Source organism: Simochromis diagramma, unplaced genomic scaffold (assembly GCF_900408965.1).
Source record: "Simochromis diagramma unplaced genomic scaffold, fSimDia1.1 OVJJ01000753.1, whole genome shotgun sequence".
Taxonomy (NCBI): Eukaryota; Metazoa; Chordata; class Actinopteri; order Cichliformes; family Cichlidae; genus Simochromis; species Simochromis diagramma.
The window spans coordinates 20,472,156-20,490,683 of record NW_024387523.1 but is presented as its reverse complement, the minus strand read 5'-3'; the positions used below and the strand labels follow the sequence as shown (position 1 = coordinate 20,490,683).

Here is an 18,528-nt window from a genome sequence, read left to right as displayed (position 1 = left end):
ATGTTGTTGTTGTACAGCCTATTGCTGTTTATAAATACTTAAAACTATCTGAAAATTAATTGTTAGGGGGAAAAAAAATAAATCATATTCCAATCCTAAATCCACACATCCTCAGATTCATTCAGACAAATGCGTTTTAATAGTCTTTGTGTTTAGCAGACGCTCTACAGATTCAGTTAACTTAAGGTATACACAAAGCTGTGTTAAAATTAGAGCAAGTTAAAAGCAAGTTAATAACAGGGCAGGCAGAATAAATGATGTTAACTGTAAATTAGCAGTCATCAGGTTAGGTGAGAAAAGCTTTGGAGGTTTGAGGAGGTACTCTGCACACAAAGTAAGCAGCTTTCTTGAGCAAGCAAAGCTTAGCAGTGTTTGCGCTGCTGATCAGTAGAGATATTCTCACTCAGTTACAACTCACACATAGAAAACAGTCATCAAGGCCACCGCTTGACAGCACGGTTACAGAGCGATGTGCTCACCTGCTCTGTGGCGTTTCCCTGCATCTAGTGGCTGGGAGATACTCTGTTTGCGCCCCATCATCTTCCCCGCTGTGCCTCCAGGGTAGTGGAATATGACAGAGGCTGAGCATAAACCCTCCAGTGCAGCTGCAGACAAAAAAACAAACAAAAAAAAAAAAAAAAAAAACAAAAAAACAAAAAAAAACAACACACCACTCAGATCAGTTTGCACTAATGATCATTTGCTTCAAAGTTTTGAGATCTGCATGTAAGGCGAGCAAAGGCTATAGTATTTACTCTCGTCAACAACTGTAGTATTAAGTCTGCTTCCTCCCAAACTTACCACCTAGCCAGAGGAAGTCATTAACTCCCCTGAGCAGCTCCACAGCCATGTGGTAGTGGACCAGCGCGTCCTGCAGCATGCCTGCCTGGAGACACAAGTCCCCAACGTGCTTCCTCATCCGTCCCTGACATCGTTTCTTATAATGCCTGGGGGGAAACGAGTAGAAAGAGGAAGGAAAAAAAACTTCTTCAGACAACAGCAGGGTGGATCAAGTGTGTCAATTCAATCTGGAATAAATGTTTCGATTTTTGGCAATTGATTTGTTTGAATACAAAAAACAACTCTGACTTATGCTGTTGTAATTTCCTATGTCAGCAGAGGGTGGGGAGTCTTCTACAATGAGGATATATTAGGAGGGAGAGCAAAAACAAAAGAGAGCAACAAGACAAGGACAGAGTATGAGCTGTCCTACCACCCCTTGGCCTTTAGCCTTGCACAAGAACACACAGGAGGTAACAACTTTACCAGGACACACAGGGAACTTAGCTGCCTTGTGCAAGACATTTGAGACGTCTGAAAAACAGGAGGTCGTATGAAAACAATATGAGGGATCAGCAGGTGAAGTGAATTCATGGGCAGAATTCTCTTAGGAGTGTCATCTAGAAGCAGGGATATAAAAATCTACAGGAACAGCTATTCTGGGAGAACTGTGTCACACATTTGGGCAGTTTAAATATTCATACAAATGCTCAGCAGGCTGCTTGTGAACAGTTTTCTCTCTGATAATTATTTCTGGTAGGAAACTAGACTGCTTAGTAATAAAAAAAAAAAACAAAAAAAAAAAAAAAAAAAAAACACAACATATCAAACTAGATCTGCAGTTATGGAAACTTTCATCTGATTCGTGTCTTAGGAGCTGCTGTGCCAGGCTGGAATGTAGCACATGATCTCATGAATAAAGAGATGAGATCTGATCTGTGCCATTCAGCCAGACAGATCACAAAACAGCACCTTCTTATTCCCAAATGCTCTCTAAAGCTGGGATGAACTTCAGCAGCAATGACATGTAATGCTTAGGAGACCAAACTATCAGCTCCTCCTTCATCAGTGTCTTCATGTTTCAGTATTAAAAGCACCTTTTTTTTAAAATAACTATTTGGTACATTTTTTTTATATTTTGCATTATATTTTGTATCCATTTATTTCAGATTTTAAGCCTGGGAAACAAAGAAATCTTGTTTATAATATATATTATCACTTATGACGTAAACAATAGTTAAAAATCAGTGATAAAATGTCATAAATATCATAGTATTTGCAGATACAAGGACACAGGTCAATACTGCTGATATCAGCCGTAACCAATATTCAGCTAATGGTTTTCACACATACACACTCACACGCAAATGTACAATATTAACATAAAATTACTACCCTGGTATTTACCATCTAAAAATGCATTTATAAAACCCCAAAAGTACAAGCATTAAATACCAATAAAGAAATAGACTTTTTAATGTTTTGCATTTGTTTTTACTTATATATTAAATTTGAGTTTTTGCCTTCTATTCAGTTAGTTTGCAAGGTGGGTTTGCCTGTTTCAGTTTAGATTTCTGGATTGATAATGTTTCATATTAGTTTAGTTTTTGTTAGTTTTCGCCTTTGTAATCATTATAATATGAAGTTCTTTCTTGTTTTTTTTTTTTTTTTATCTTTGCACGGCATAGGTTTCAGATGTCTACAAGAGGTATTACAATAAAAACAGCACTTTTGTGAAGGCAGTTCACTCACACACATGTAGACATTCCAAATCTCAGTAAGCAAATGCACCAAAATCCCATCAGTCAGGTTATGTTGACAAATTTTACCAAACTGACAAAAAAGAAAAAGAAAAAAAAAATCCTCCATGTTTCTAGTTTATTTTCTCAGCTCCTTGCTGTGTCTGACATACCCTCCCAGAAGCAATAAAAGGGAGTTTGTGGCACAGACATCCTGGGAGAAAGAACAGGCAGAGGTAAATCTATTTGTGGATCACAAGCAGATTAGAGTTTAGTATCGGTTCAGTGTGACACGCTTGCCATGTTCCAGTATGTTCCAAACATGTTCCAGTATTTGCTTATCAACTAAATCTGATCATCAGTTATACTTACTAATACTACTGTATATTACCATTACTTTTTAAAATAATATAAAATAGCAACATATTTAATCATTTAGGATATGGTAACGGTAGATTGTTCTTACACACCTCTTTATCACTTGTTTTTAAACATCAGGAAACTGATGAGACACTCCAGCTTCTGACGTAAAATATCCTTCAGTTTGCTGCTATGCTGATAGCAGTAAACATGGATGATCCTGGATTAGTTCATTTGTTTTTGCATCACAAGAAAATACTGTTTTTAAGACTGTGCTGAGCAATTTCCATCAAGTGACTCTCGTAAGATGCTGATAGCAGCCAGTGCTTTAATCAATTTTGCAGCTGTATCTGTAAAGAGATACAGCTGCAAATGATGAAACAATCTTAAGGTGAGCAATCATTCAATTCATCTATAAATACAAGCACATTGTATAAACTTTGAGACAACACACACTACAAGCTTGGTTTTGATCAGCAGATATCATTCTACCATTTCTGAAAGATTTTCAAGCGTTTCACCAGAAAGAATTCTGTACTTCATCATAATTACAAGAAAAGGGCATTAATCAGTACACTTTGAAATAATTGTAAATGTAATTTTGAGAGTATTTTAATGAGGCCAAAATCAGCAACATAATTGAAGGATGTGTCAAAGTACAATTGAAATAAAGTTTCCCATTATGAATTTTAATACTCTTAAATTTAATAGGTTTTAATTGGATCTTTTGTTAAAAAGGTTTTGCCATTTTCACTGTAATTAGGATCAAACTACACAGGTCTTGCAAATAAAGTCTCGTCTATGTTTCATTACGCCGACACAACAAGGACTTTTTTTTCTCATTTACTTTCATTCATTATTGATTTTATATCTATGAATTTCATGGATACATAAACACTGTGGCTACCCTGTTGGTTAAACTTGTACAGTCTAGTGCAATCCATGACCCATGAATTCAGACTTCAATAGTTTGAACCCTGTTTGTTTTTAATGCTTGCCCATCCCATTTGCAAGTATGAAGATGGCTGATTGTTAAATAAGAATGTTTTTTGCAAAGCCTAAAAACAAAAAATGATCTCACTGACAAATAAATTGTTTTAATAACATCAGTGTCCTCCATCAGAAGTTTGTATGAGCAACTGGACTGCATTAGATATATTTATATTTTGGGGTTGAGACATAATTGTAAAACGTATTAAATCAACCTATGCCTGTGTTTCAACATTATCAATGAACTTGAACTAGCTACTCTTCAGACTTCGGGCTTAAACACATTAAACAAAGAGCTGTAACTTGTAATGTCTATAGAGTTCTGCCTGTACAATAACTGGTGTAATTCATTATCAGTGAAGTACCCCGATTCCAGCCAAAAACAAAAAAAGGATTTTTGGAAAAAAGTAAACAGCTTTTCTAGTAATATTCAAGTTTTTTTAAACCAAGATGGAATTGGTGGAAATGCTCACCTGGAGGCTTCAAAATAACAGATCGCAAACCACCTGGAGATGTCACAACAGCTATGTACACTTTTTATACCATCTATGGTTCTACTTTTAACATTTCCTAGGAAAAACACCACCTAGGTTACTTTTGTGCTTAAATTTGACTTCTCATGTGTCACAACTCTTGCACTGCAACGCTGCTGCTGCTGCTTGGCACTAAAGTCATACTTTGAATTAGGTAGTCTGTCATCAATAACAGTAACTCATTAGAAGAAAAGAATGGATGTCCTTCATTTTGTTTACACACAGAGCCAGGAGGACAGGTATAATGGGAGTAATTAGGATTTCTTGTAAATGGGAAAATACTTAGAAACATGGTTATTTAACTTCTCTTAGAATCAACTGTGAAAGTAGAATTAATCTGTGTGTAACTGGTGAAATTAACAAAAATGTTGTGCTGCTAATTAGTACTTCTGTACATTCAGGATTCATTTTTTTCCCTGTGGAAGAAGGAACTATCTTGCATTTAAAGACTATTTATTCAAAGTGCTCTTACTTTAATTCTGATTATTCAGTTATTCAAAGCCAATAATGTCAACTAAGCCATTTCCACCCAGTTGGTCCATAGACTGAACAATGCGCAGGAGTGATGAGTTTGGTTTGGAGTCATCATCAAATGAACAGCAGCAGTGCTCTTTTAGGCAAAGCTAAAGCTGATGGGATAGATGTGGATTAACTAATGAGTCTAATGTCTCACCTTTTTGCACCCAATAATAAACTCACAGGACAGTATGAAAGAAAAAAAAAGAAGAAAGACAAATAAAGCAAGGTAAACAAACAAACATGAACACAGCAAAAATCAAAAGACAGATTTTTGACAATTTCTGACCAGGTGAGGCTGACATGTTAGAAGCAACCTGACACAGACAACACCACCGACCTGCAAAATAATGTGACTGCGATGACAGAACGACTCACCTGCTGTCCGTGTCTAAACCCACAAAGTCCTTCTTCTCAAAGGGCACGCAGAGCAGGGGGATCTTGTCACCGGATTTATCTGTGGCACGGTCAAGCCGCTTGGACTCCAGGACAATATATATGGACTCCACAAAGTCCTCCACTCTCTTCTCCACATCAGAGCACTCTTCAAAGCTGGGATAGAAGGCCACGTCCGTGCGCTGCTGCTCGGTAATTTCCCCACTCAGCCCAAATACCAGTAACCGCGAGTCATACAGCGTGGAGCTGTACACTTCCTTCTGGCCGTGGAAGCGCTCGGCCGTCTGGGGCCACTCCTTGGACGTGGCACATGTCGTGATGGAGATGAGGCCCACCACTTTGCGGTGTGTCTGGAAGTCACCCCACTCGTTGTTTTCAGGCAGGTAGTGGTGGCGGTAGCGAATGAGGATGCGCTGGGAGTCCCTGATGTTCACCTGGCTCACGCTGGCAATGCGCTTGTAGATCTTGAAGAACTGATCCTCGGGAACGATGCCAACCGGCTGGACCACCACAAGTACTGTCTGGTGGTCCTCAGCACACTGCATGTAGTCTGGGACGCTCATCTTTACATGTGACTGCATAAGACCGAAAAACAAAAGCATTTAAAAGAGATGATCTTAATTCAATTTACAGTGGCAACAATAACCAGTTAATGTTTCAAACTGAAACATTAACTGGTTCTATCACTAATAAATGCACATTTCCAATATTACAATACTGAACAGCAATTTGGGAAATGCTAGCAAAAAAAGAGGGGAGGGGGTTTGTCGCTAATCATCTTTAAAGAAGATGAGGGAAAGAAGAGAGCCGAGATGCCACAAAACAGCTTGTGATGAAGAGAGAAGCTGCTGCTGAAAGTCTTTTTATGTTAAGAAGAAAAAAAGAGAGATTGAGAGAGACATGGACAGGGTTGCTCCACACACAGCAACAAGAAACAAGGTGTGTATTATTCAAGGTGTGACACAAAGTTTGGAAGAACAAGTAAAATGGAATATGTTTCACAGTTGTCCTTCATGCTGAAATAAAATAAAACTATCAAGATACAGCAAAAGGTTTTTTGTACCACAAACTGGCACAGCAGTTCTTAAAAAAAGAAACCAGTGTTGCTAAGCCAGCAAAGCAACACTAAAAGTCTAAAAGACACCAAAAGACAACTAAAGGATTCATTGGCTTTAAGTGCAATATAGAATTACCTTTAAAATCCTTCATAAACTTGTGAAGTTCAAAAGTCCACAAAGCTCTCAGTTGTTTTAGCCTCCAGTTACTGTGGTCCTCTTCTTTGGGACAAGCTGCCTGCTGACCTGAGATCAATTACATGTGTGCAAACATTTTAAAATACTCAAAACTGTTCTGTTCACAAAGACTTGCACTCAATAGCTGTGTATGTGTGTGTCTGTGTATAGTACCATTTGTTTATTTTACCTTCTTTGTGAAGCAAATTGAGTTTATGTATAATGAAATTTGCTATATAAATAAAATAGCCAATTGTCTATATTGCAGATGATGACATAAATATTTCCATGGTTAAGAAAAACAAATTCAGATGATCTAAACAAGTCAAGAACAAGCTGGAGTGGGTATCTGTTTTCATGAATGGAAACAGAGAGAGTTTATAACAAGCACTTAGACTTAGCAAGGCCATAGTTTGACAGCAACTTCCAAAAATGTGTCCTTGTCCAACACACTATGAACCTATACGTATATATCTGCAGTTGAAGAAAAGTGTGTGGTGTTTTGTTTTGGTTTTGTAATTGGATTTCTGACAGTAAAAATATCTAGTTACAAAAAAAAAAATAGAAAGCCATGCCTCTTAACCTCCTAGGACCTGGCGTCCACATATGTGGACATCACATTTTGGGTTATTTAGACCAAAATCCTCAATTGTCCTCTCATTATACTGCTACTGTTCCATCGAAATTTTAAACGAATATCCTCATATGTGGCTGTCAATTTTCTTAGAAACAAAAATCAGGTAAAAAAATAAATCTGGTAATTCTTTGTTTTTACATTCATCGGGTCCCAATCAGCCCAAATATCAAAGAGAAATTAAAAATGCATGCTGTGGAAGAGTTCGGGTCTTAGGAGGTTAAAGTGACAAACTAAAGGATGTATTTTATTAATTAAACTGTAACACAAATCTATGCAGATCGTAAACAGGTTTTAAATAAGTTTCTCATGAAAGCCGTTTTATCAAGGGTTAGGAGAACAACACAAATCTGCTGAGTTTAAATGATAAAGTCCTGCTTAGTGTCTCTGCTGTGTAAAGCGACTCATCCATAGCACGAAACGATGACAATAAGGATGCACTTCTGCCCAAAAGCAATATTAACACCTGCTAACACCTGTGATAGAAACAAACACCAAGCAGTTGGAGCTAACATGTGTCAGCTGATACAATTAGCAGGAAAAGAGAGAGAGGAAAACAAGATATCAGATAAAACAGAAGTCCCGGTTTAATGAGCTTTTCATAAGCTAATATGTCTCTATAAGTTTGTGGCTCCCGTTTAACTACATTCTGTCAACACACTGCTTTCAGCTAGCTTAGCTTAGCTAGCTAATCTATGAATGTGTTGCTTACAAAGGTCATACAAAAACAGCACTGAGTAATGCGCATATAAGTTTAGTCAAATTAATTTTCTTTTACAGAAGTGCCATTAATACATTTCAAATAACGAATATTCACGTTACCTTAGCAGCTACCTGTCAAATGTTTGAGCTTCCTTCTTTGGCTCAGTACTTAGCGACAACAAATTAACAGCGAAACTTCCGGTGTCGGTTTTCAAAATAAACTCTCTAGCTGTTCTAAGACAATATCTTAAGGAAATACGAACATCAGTTCATTCAATAGTTATTTTTATACAGTAGATCTTTTGCCACTTTTGCTAGCTTACTGTAACGTGATAGTTTACAATGAACTAACTAGTTTTCACGTTTCAGATTTTGAGAAGTTGAACAATACAGAAATGTGAGCCGCAATGAAGATATGAAGAAATTATACTCTGAATTTTTATTATTAAAAACCACCCCCAATGCCAATATGGATAATGTTCATGTCATGCTAGCACTTTACCATGTGACCTTGTGGGCCAGTTTATTGAGTCTGTTGGCATCCGCGACCCTCAACCTGCTGCCCCAGCATGCAACAGCATAGAGGATGGCACTGGCCACAACAAACTCATAAAAAATCCTGATCATTGTCTGATAGATGCTGAAAGATCTCAGCCGCCTTAGAAAAGAGAAACGACTTCCTGTAGAGGGCAGTGGCGTTTTTAACCCAGTCCATTTTATTATCAGCGTGAACTCCAGGGTATTTATAGTCCTCCAGAATGTACACATCGAGCCCCTGGATTGAAAGAAGGGTCATAGGTTTCCTGGCCCTCCTAAGTCTTCAATCAGTTCTTTGGCCTTTTGGCAAATGAGCCATTGCACTCAAGCGACATCATACTACATACCAACTTCAATGTGAATTTTAATGTTACCAATTTCTCCTTCTTCCTCTTCTCCCTTTAGGAGTTGCCTCTAGTCTTCTCTAGTCTAGACCTTCTTTCACTCAAACAGATAATACGTATAGGGATGTGTATAAGAATAGTCCAGACAGGTAGATTCAACTCCATTTTATTCATTTATTTTTTTTAACCCATAAATCACTTTTCACAATCTTCTTGGAAGACAACAGCATTTTATTCCCTATTTTCTTCTTTTTTTTTGGCCAAGGGGAATTGGTCCAAAAGCAAAGCAGGAGCTCAGAGAGAGACGTGGAATGTCTGAACCATGATTCATAGTGATTATACATCAATAACAGGCAAACATCCACAACCATCAACTTACAAAACAGTGCACAAACATTGTGTGTGAAGGCCGTCATCATTGGTGATCCCAAACCGTAACAATACGAGTATGACAGCGAGGGGGACTGACGGGTGCTATGAGTGAGACAGGGAAACTGGGCTGTTCTCAGTTAAACAGGGAAAAAAAAAAAAAGAAATGGAATGATCAATATAAGTAAACTAATGATAATTAGCGTAATAACATGAATGCATAAAAAGCACAGATAAGTGAAGCCTTCATTTTTCCCATGTGGTGAGTGTTCCCTAAGCCTGGTAAGACTAATTCAGGTCGGTACAAACATGTTTGCTTGCACCTTTACATCTGTGTTCAGAATGAGGCAGGGTTTCAGTGCATAGTCACATTACTGCATCTTCATGCCAGGTTATTCAGATGAAACCGTAAGATGAAATAGACGGTGGAATGAGAAGATACGCGGTTGAAAGCCAGATCACTCAGATCTCTTGTTTGTTTTTTTCTAACTCTCTTCTAATTTCTTTTGCATCTTTCTGCCCCGTGTTGATGAACACAGAGCAGCCCTCAGTGCCAGAAATGAAGCTTTCAAGTTCAACAGGAACACTACGGAAAAATGTAGAAGATGGCAGGTAAGTGCTAACACTGCAGTGAGCATCCACCAGCTAAAATGTATTACAGATTGGCATCAAATGCAACATAAAGACATCCCACATTCATCCCACTCTATTGGATGCAAAACGTAAGCAGCTGCTTATTGAAATGTATGACCACTGAATTTTTTTTTTAAGGCGTAAACCAGTTTTTAGTAAGTTTGGCCCATTGGAGATAAATCATAAATATATATGTAATACTTTGGTGTTCAGTTAAGATATCAACCTTTTTTTTTTTTTTTTTTTTTAAATAGTTTTTTGACCAGAATCCAAAGACATTGCTTTTTTTAATGCAGCGTGCAGGTTTACTTTGATGGCGTCCCACAGTGTTTTATTTTTCTTGGTTTAGGGAAGTAAAATGTAATTCTGTGGAATAATACTGCAGTAAAGCCATGAGCTCACTCATCTCGAGGCTTCATAAAAGACTTTCACAAACCACAGCAGCTATGTCCACCAATTCTACTGCCTTTGGTTTACACTGTGCTGATGGACACTGTCATACACAATCCCGCCAACAGACATTAGTGGCAGTAGAGTGCCATGTGCAGACAGACAAAAAACAAGCTTACAAGCTAGCAAACATGTATGTAAACAATGGACCATTTAAAATGTTATCAATAGTTGTCTTTGTATAAGTCGTTGCATTAGACTTACAGAACGATGTATTTTTGGGTACAGAAAAACTTGACGGTAGCTTTAACGCATTGCACACAAGCTAATTATTTTTAGCTTTTATTTGTAATATTGTGAAGAACACACACTTGATTTCTGGTGGCACCGTTCCTTTAAGTAGGTCAGCTCCCATCCTACATAAGGAGACCAATGGACCAAAATTCTCAAAAACCAGCTTCACCTAAAATCTGTCTTTTAGCTGCTCTAATTCTGAATTAATTGGATTGAGGGACTTCACAGTCCTTGCTACTTAGCTGTACATTTGCATCCACATGAAGTGCAAACAGTGTGGTGTAATGTGCAACATGGGAACCTGAAGGCTACAGAATAAGATGCCAAAAAGTAGTTAAGACTGATGGATGATGGTGTGCTTGGTCTGCCTGCCACATCAGGAAGATTCTGGGTTAAATGTTGTCATCCAGTGGATTAGTTTAATCTCCGGCGATCAGTTGGCCACAGCCAAGATTAGTCGACCTAATTACCGCATATTCAGACAGCCCATTGATTCCTAATGGACCAGGAGCACTAACACTAGCCTGTCAGATGGATAAAATAAGATCTGAGAGGAATCAAATCGAGAGAAAAAAAGGACATAAAAAGAGAGTAAGACTGATTTCAAGCGTAATGGTGCATTACAGGGAATGTGTCTTTGCTGATTAGTAGTATTCATGATATTTGGCATTTTTCATTATGGCATTGAAAGTGGGTGGTCACTGCTAGTGGTGCAGAGTGAGAGAGAGAGAGAGACAGAGAGACTGGACAACAGGACTCTGATAGGACACGGGGCGGGTGGGGAAATGGGGTTAAGGTACTCCGTCATCCTCACGCCAGTTTCAGAAACTGTTCCACTGTATCCGCTTCCACTGCCTCGGAAAACATTTCATAGTTCTGTCGAGAGGAAGAAAATGCCAACAGTGTTAATAAGTACACAAAACAACAAACCAGCAGCAGCACAATCCCACAACTGCTGGAAGTAACGCAGCACTCTGATAAATCAAAAGCAGAGCACATGAGCCTCGTGTAAACGTATTGTTCACTTTGTACAACTTGACCTCCGTTAAGGAAAACAACTGTTTCAATGAGTTCAGCGTTGCGTTATCGGTGAGAATATGTGAGTGTGTGTCTGTACGCCTGCATCCTGATGTGATATTTGTGAGGATGACAATGAACGTCAGAACACAAGACTTTTTGTTGAAATATATTCAAAAGTTTTTATATTTTAAATGCATCGTTTATTACGTGTTATTAAGTAACAGAGTTCTTGTATCGTCTCCACCGTGTTCCTTTTTATCCTCTATAGTTATTGTTGGATCCATTTACGTTATGTTGAGAATTAAAGAGGACTTTCTGCTGAAGTTTTGAAAATCAAACTTCTCCCTAATGTGGCCATTAAAGGTGACTGAGTTTGCAGGTCCTTTTGCAGAGAGTGGGAGCTGCTGTCAGCACAGAAGCAACATCAGATTCTGAATGTAACCAAGAAAAATCTCAAATAGAAATACAGAGATTTTGAAACCACTGCTGCAGCACCAACGTAGGCATCTTTTTATGCTAATTCAGTTTTGCACACACATATCCTTGGCGTATAATGATTAACCAGTTTAATACTGGCACAACTTAGCAGAGAAGCAGTGACTGTGGAATTTTGATATCAAATTTTCAAGAGAGAAAAATAAAATAAAACCCAAAAATGCTCTTCAACAAACCTCCTTGAAGGCATTTAGCTATTTGACTGCGACAGCTAACTAACAACTGACACATGCATTTAACAACCACGTGATTAAATCATCCTGCAGGTGGAGTTTACTTTGAAAAGTGTTCACACATGTTCAGTTGTCACAGGCAGCTTACAGGGCTTTGAGAGTGAAGTGTCAGGATGCTGGAGTAGATTTGAGATTTCAGTTTCAAAAACGTGGTTTCATATTTTTAACTTGTGACAAACAATTACTGTGTTGACAGCACCAGCACTTCACTGTATGAATAAGCAAAGAGTCTGTGTGTGTGTGTGTGCGTGTGTGTGTGTTTTCCTTACCCCACAGTACTGGTGTTCGTTGAAAAGCTGGGGAGGGACTGCCGTCGGGTCCCCCACTTTGCTCCTCATTTCATCACGGAGCTCCCCGCCCACAGAGATGTCGATGAGCTCGTACTGGATGCTTTTGCTTTCAAGGATTCGTATCACTTCTGCCTGTTGAGACTTCACCTAGCATTAAATAAAGCCCCCCCCAAAAAGGCCAAAACAAGGGTTTTAGGATCTTAATCAACCCAAATACAATTAACAGGAAGCAGACAACTCATTTATCTGTGTTTAATTTGCAGACAGTGACATGTGACACCACAGTTTCCAATCTACTCTTCACCGACTACATTTCCAAGAGCTTAGCAGAGCAAAATCATGATAGCTGTGAAGCTGATAAGTGTTTTAGTCAGTGTGTGATAAAACAAGAGGCAGATGAAGGCTGAAATTCTCTAAAGGACTGTTCAGATACACCTGGTAATGCTATTTTCCCAAAAGGGAAAAAAACATGACCCTTTTTTCTTCTTTTTTTTAAAGAAAAAAAAAAGAAAAAGAAACAACACTATAATAGAAAAGAATATGATTTAAGGCATTTTTGATGCTCTGCCAGTAAAAAGCTGCAGCTTTATGTTGCATATGTTACACAAATGTGATGATTAATAGATGTAGTAGACAGTCTGCTATCTTGTGGGTGACTCAGGAAGTGTGTGTGTGTGTGTGTGTGTGTGTGTGTGTGTGTGGGGGGGGGGGGGGGGGTGACCACACCTAAAAACAGCACTAACTGGCAACACACAGACAGCCCAGTCTCATTTCCTTAAACTGAGAAAAAAGGGGAATTGCTCGTATTTGTTCCATAAAATTTTAGGAAGCACCTCTGAATTATGAGAAGTTTCATGTGTGCTGCAGCTGACTGGAAACACTGACATAATAATGTAGGTCTGAGCTACTGAGGTGATTCTAGAAATGTTTTGTACACTTATGCCATTGCAGTTAAATTATAATAAGATGTTTTGAGGAATTGCATTAGTCTTAATATAAAAAAGCAAAAGTGAAACATAGACAAGTATTAAATAACTACGATGTTGCATCATCATTTTTTTTTTTAAATAAGTTAGGTTAAAAAAAAAATGCTACAGTGACGGGTGTAGCACACCGCAGCCACCACGAAGGTAGCTAGAAGCAATGCTGCACATGCAAGAGTTAAAAATGAACGCCTGTTACAACCTTTTCACTGTGCATTTCCTCACAGCTAATAGATACCAGATGTTTGTCCCACTCCACTGTACAAGCTAACTTCAAAAAGAAAAAAAAAAGTCCTGCAAAATGATTGTTTAAAAAAAAAGAAGAAAAAAAAAAGGTTGTACAATGTCAGTTTGTACACTTCTGCAGATAGTCTGAACATCACCTTGTTCCATTTAGTCCTTCTTTATATATTCTGTGGAAAATTATGAACCAAACTCTATTACAAAATCCAAGAATTTGCTGCACTGACCATACATCAAATACACACATGACAACATAAAGTGGTTTGATGCATTAACGTTAGACTTTCTACTAGTTACTTCGGCATACATGTGAAATACCAGCTAGCTCTCATTTAAAGAACATTTGTATTTTATTACCGATTCCCTACGGGCTAACTGTCGATCTAGAATAACTGGAACAAGAAGATAGAGGATTGGGTGTGCCGCTTATAAAAATCCAAATTCCTTCGAAACATGTGCCGTTTAGTAAATCAGATTCATGCTGACGTATTAGATACACTCTGTTTATATCAGGCCTTAGCGTTATGGTTTAAATTAGCGAGACCAAGCAGCTGCCAGATTTTTAAATGTAGTTTGGTGCGCTTCTCTCTGTACAGGAAACGGATACTTGTGTTCGCTACAATGAACCACTCCTCATGCACCACAATAACACTATGAGAATTTCACTGATTAGAATAAGTAAGCGCTTTAAGGAGAATTATACGCAAAAACCTGCTAGCTAAGCTGCTTCATAAAAACACCTTTCTCCAACTAAGGCAAGGGAAGCTAGGTGGAATAAGGCAACCTGCTTTGTCTTTACGGGTCGTTTAAGTTTAAATTGAATTCCCAATGATAACTTTAATGATTATCGAGCTTTCACACTAATAACTCTGACGTTTCAATAATGCAATAAAGGGGCAGTGAGTTAGGCATAGGCCCGCTGCACTGTTAGTCAGGAGGAAGCTTACTACTGATAGGGTGCTGGGTGTGTCTGTTGGACTGTTAGCTGCTGCCACCGGAGCTAAAAGCATAAATATAACAGTACATGTTGTCAATTATGGCTGCTTGACTCACCGTCCTCGAGGCAGTAACAGTGGTGTAGTACAGTTTGATTCCCATAGCTGCAGATCCTTCCACTCTCTCTTTGTGTATCTGCTTGCAAGTAGCTTTCTCCCGCTGGTATCAAGGTAGCTGTTAAACCTGGAAGGACGTCCGGCGAGGTCCGCTTTTCAAAATAAAAGACATTTCGACTTCAAGTAAAACATAAAGTCATATGTAACTTAAAAAGTGGGAAACACGTTTAAGACAGGTTGTATATGTGGACTCTGAAATCACAAATTGCAACATTCTTGATACAGCGACATGACTATGAATACAATAGTAACAGAAACAGAACTAGTAGCAATTATTATGAAGGTTTTGAATGTTTGATCAGAGAAAAAGCAGTCTGAAGGCATCAACGGCCCTTGTTTGACTGAGAAAAAAAATGGTTTGGTAGGTTAATCAGTGATTAATTATATTTCTAAACACTGTTATTAGTTACATTATTATTTGCTTCATAGATCTGCGCTGGCAATCACTGGCAGCTCTTTTGACATGTTTAATGTTGAGAACATAGACAGGAAATGGTTTTTTATTCTTGGGCAGACTTGATTCTACTCTTCCTCTATCCTGTGGTCCGCTGTGCATAGTTTAAAGAGACAGCACATGACTTTATTCATGTTTCAGTGTGGCGTGAGGCATCAACTCCTGTCAGCCCTACATATAGGGTTATATATTTAATTCACTCTAAGCTGCTACCTTCTTTCACTCAGTCTTACACACCTCCTTCTTGTACCCTTTCCCCTTCTTCATCTCACTTTATTAATTTTTTCCTCTTAAGACCCTGTCTTTCTTAATTTTTCTCTTACATTTTATCCACCTTTTGCAGAATTCCAAACAATCAGTTGCCAGAGAAAGTAAAGGCAGTTTGATACTTGCTTCCAGCATGAAGATACAGATCAAAGCAATAAGAGAGCCAAATGGTACTGGATTTTTTTTTTTTTTTTTTTTTGGGGGGGGGGGGGATGGAAATTGTTGTGGTGAACACATATTTCGAGAAGGAGGGGGAACAAAGAGTGTAGCAAGGTGCACAAAGGTAGGCTATATCTTATACAGAATCTGAAAGGATTAGGAAAGGAGGAGGAAAATGTAGCCAGGAGGTATTGCTTGCTGCTGTTGCATGACTCAAGAAATCAAGAAGCAGCACGTGAAGGTAGGAAGAAGAAGGAAGAATGTTGGGTGGAGTTCAGGAAGAAGTTGAGACAGGCTCTGCGTGGTAGGGAAAAGTTACCAAATGACTGGGTGAGGGAAGCTGCCAGGGAAGGTGTATCCAAGAAAGTGTGTTTTCTGGACAAAGGAAAGCAGACAGGTAGACCTGGTTGTGGAATAAGGAAATATAGCAAAGTGTTCAAAGGAAGAGGTCAGCAAAGAAAAAGTGGAATAGTCAGGGAGATGAAGAAAGTAGGCAGGAGTACTGGGAGACATGGCAAGTGAGTGGTGACAAAGTAAAACGGAAAAGGCTTATACTGAATTGTATGTGAGGCTGGACACGAAGAAACGAAGAAAAGGACAAACTTATTTTGCAAAGACCATCCATCCTTCTGCTTATCCAGGTCAGGGTCATGAGGGCAGCAGCCTAAGCAGAGGAACCCAGATCTCTCTTTCCCCAGCTACCTCTTCCAGCTTATGTGGGGGAACGATGATGCATTCCCAAACAGACTTTTCATAGCCAGTCATTGTCTTAAAGTGGCACAATGCCAAAGTATCTTGTACGTCTAGATTGTTTGGCTCTTCTGCTGTTGGATTTGCTGGTCCACACTTCTGTAAGTAGGCCCAGAAAGTTGATTCTGTTCATCAGGATGAAGAGATTTCAGTAGGAGATACACGAGAGAACTGAAATCGCTATGTCCAGATAAACAGAATCAAATTTCTGCGATTTCCTTGCCTGAAGATTGAGCATGCATCAAGTTGTTGTTGTAGTAGTGCAGAAGAGCAGCTGCATTAAGGATATTGAAGCAAGTTCAAACCAGTGTTTTGCAAAGGCACTGGAAGCCACTCTTTTAAGTACCAGTCATGTTATACCAAATATCTTGTGCACATGTTAGCATTGTTGTAGCACCACTGCTCACAAGCTATGGGCTCCAAGCATGGTGTAAACCAGCAGTCTGCAACCCCCGGGCCACGGACCGGTACCGGTCTGTGATTCGTTTGGTTCAGGGCGGGGGTTACCTCTGATGGGTGCTCTTTTTCGCTTTCGTTGCACTCGCCTTGGGTGCCGGTCCGAGTCTGACCGCTGCAATCCAAGCCTGACGTCTTCGTTTAGTAATATCAGATACATGAGATCCCTCCCGTTGCCTCCAGGAGGGTAAACGATGAAAAGAGAGCCCATTTTCCAGCTTCTTGCCTGCCCTATTGTGTGATCTAACGTTGCAACCAACAACACAGTACATACGAACCATAGCTGACGCTTCCGTGTGCTTCGTTTGGCCTACTGTCATGTTGGGAGATCACATTCCGTGACATCACGCTCTAAAGCCCTATAGGAAGAGGGCCATGTGACACATCAAACTTATTGGTAATGTCACAAGAAAAACAATGGTGTGCTTGGTTTCAACGTAACTTTATTCTTTCATGAATTATTTACAAGTTTCTGACCACTTATAAAATGTGTTCAATGTGCTGCCCATTGTGTTGGATTGTCAATGCAACCCTCTTCTCCCGCTCTTCACACACTGATAGCAACACCGCAGGCATCCAGTATCCGTAGTTTCAGGTGCTGCACATCTCGTATCTTCACACCATAGACAATTGCCTTCAGATGACCCCAAAGATAAAAGTCTAAGGGGGTCAGATCGGGAGACCTTGGAGGCCATTCAACTCGCCCACGGCGACCAATCCACTTTCCAGGAAACTGTTCGTCTAGGAATGCTCGGACCTGGTACCCATAGTATTCTACTCACCCTGTAGAATACTCATAACTTTTAATCTCAAATTATGGGATTATGTATTTTGTTCTATTTTCATTTCTATTTGAACATTTTGGTCTGCAAAAGAGGATTCTCTTTAAACTCTGTAAATCCTTTAGGTTTCTTTGCTGCTGCTGCTTGGCGACTCAAAACTTCAGCTCCCTCCATAGATTTTCTAGAGGACTGAGGTCTGGAGACTGGCAACTCCATGATCATAATGTGCTTCTTTAGCCATACATTTCCTTCTTACAAATCCAGCGGGTGGAGTTGCAAAGTACCTTGCACAAACCGTTTTCACCTTCTCACCAAGATCCTTGGAGATCAAGAGATCTTCTTGGGCATCATTCTTCACCTTTAGACAATAATTCTAATGGCAAAAGAGCCAAACGGGACAGGCAAAAAAAATAAAAATAAAAAAAGAAATGCAATGTGCTTTTATGGATTTTTGGTTCATATTCTGCCTCTCTTCATTGAAATGAAACTGCCAGAAAAACAAGAGAGTGTCATGGCACAGTGGCCCGTGGAAATGGGATGGACTCAAGTGCAGTTTCAAACCCGGAGGCCAGAGGTGCGGTGTAACGAAAAGAGTCTTTATTTACAATGCTCAGAGGCTAACAGAAATTTCAGACTAGAATTAAGGAACATAAACTAGACGTCTGAGGCGAGAGAAAATACTATGACTATACCTAGATGGCAGGGATAACTGGGTGCAAGGACTGGGCAGGGCACTGAAACAGAGGAGAGAGCAGTCAGGGGAATCCTACAGAGAGCTGCCAGTGAATCTGAGAATAATACACTGAGCTGTCTTACAAGCTTGCAGGTGGGGGTT

General features: G+C 39.2%; 2 protein-coding genes across 5 annotated transcripts in view; both read right to left on the bottom strand.

Moving 5' to 3' along the window:
• Positions 1-8,119, bottom strand: part of trappc9 (trafficking protein particle complex subunit 9) — a 233,446-nt gene extending 225,327 nt beyond the window's left edge. For 3 of the 4 annotated variants that reach the window (XM_040021480.1, XM_040021482.1, XM_040021483.1), the window contains exons 1-5: positions 8,003-8,119; positions 6,508-6,615; positions 5,297-5,889; positions 802-947; positions 480-605 (exon numbers count right to left, since the gene is read on the bottom strand). In XM_040021480.1, the coding sequence (XP_039877414.1) occupies positions 480-605; positions 802-947; positions 5,297-5,877 (853 nt within the window). In that variant the 5' untranslated portion in view covers positions 5,878-5,889; positions 6,508-6,615; positions 8,003-8,119. The remainder of the gene's footprint in view (positions 1-479; positions 606-801; positions 948-5,296; positions 5,890-6,507; positions 6,616-8,002) is intronic. The other variant, XM_040021481.1, reaches the window with a different exon arrangement.
• Positions 8,120-8,913: 794 nt separating this feature from the next.
• On the bottom strand, positions 8,914-14,910 carry sh3bgrl3 (SH3 domain binding glutamate-rich protein like 3). Its single transcript, XM_040021492.1, has 3 exons — positions 14,767-14,910; positions 12,467-12,634; positions 8,914-11,325 (listed from the first exon to the last, which is right to left on the bottom strand). The coding sequence occupies exons 1-3, from the start codon at positions 14,809-14,811 to the stop codon at positions 11,260-11,262; spliced, it is 279 nt and encodes a 92-aa protein (XP_039877426.1). The 5' UTR covers positions 14,812-14,910; the 3' UTR covers positions 8,914-11,259.
• Between the last annotated feature and the right edge of the window lie 3,618 nt (positions 14,911-18,528).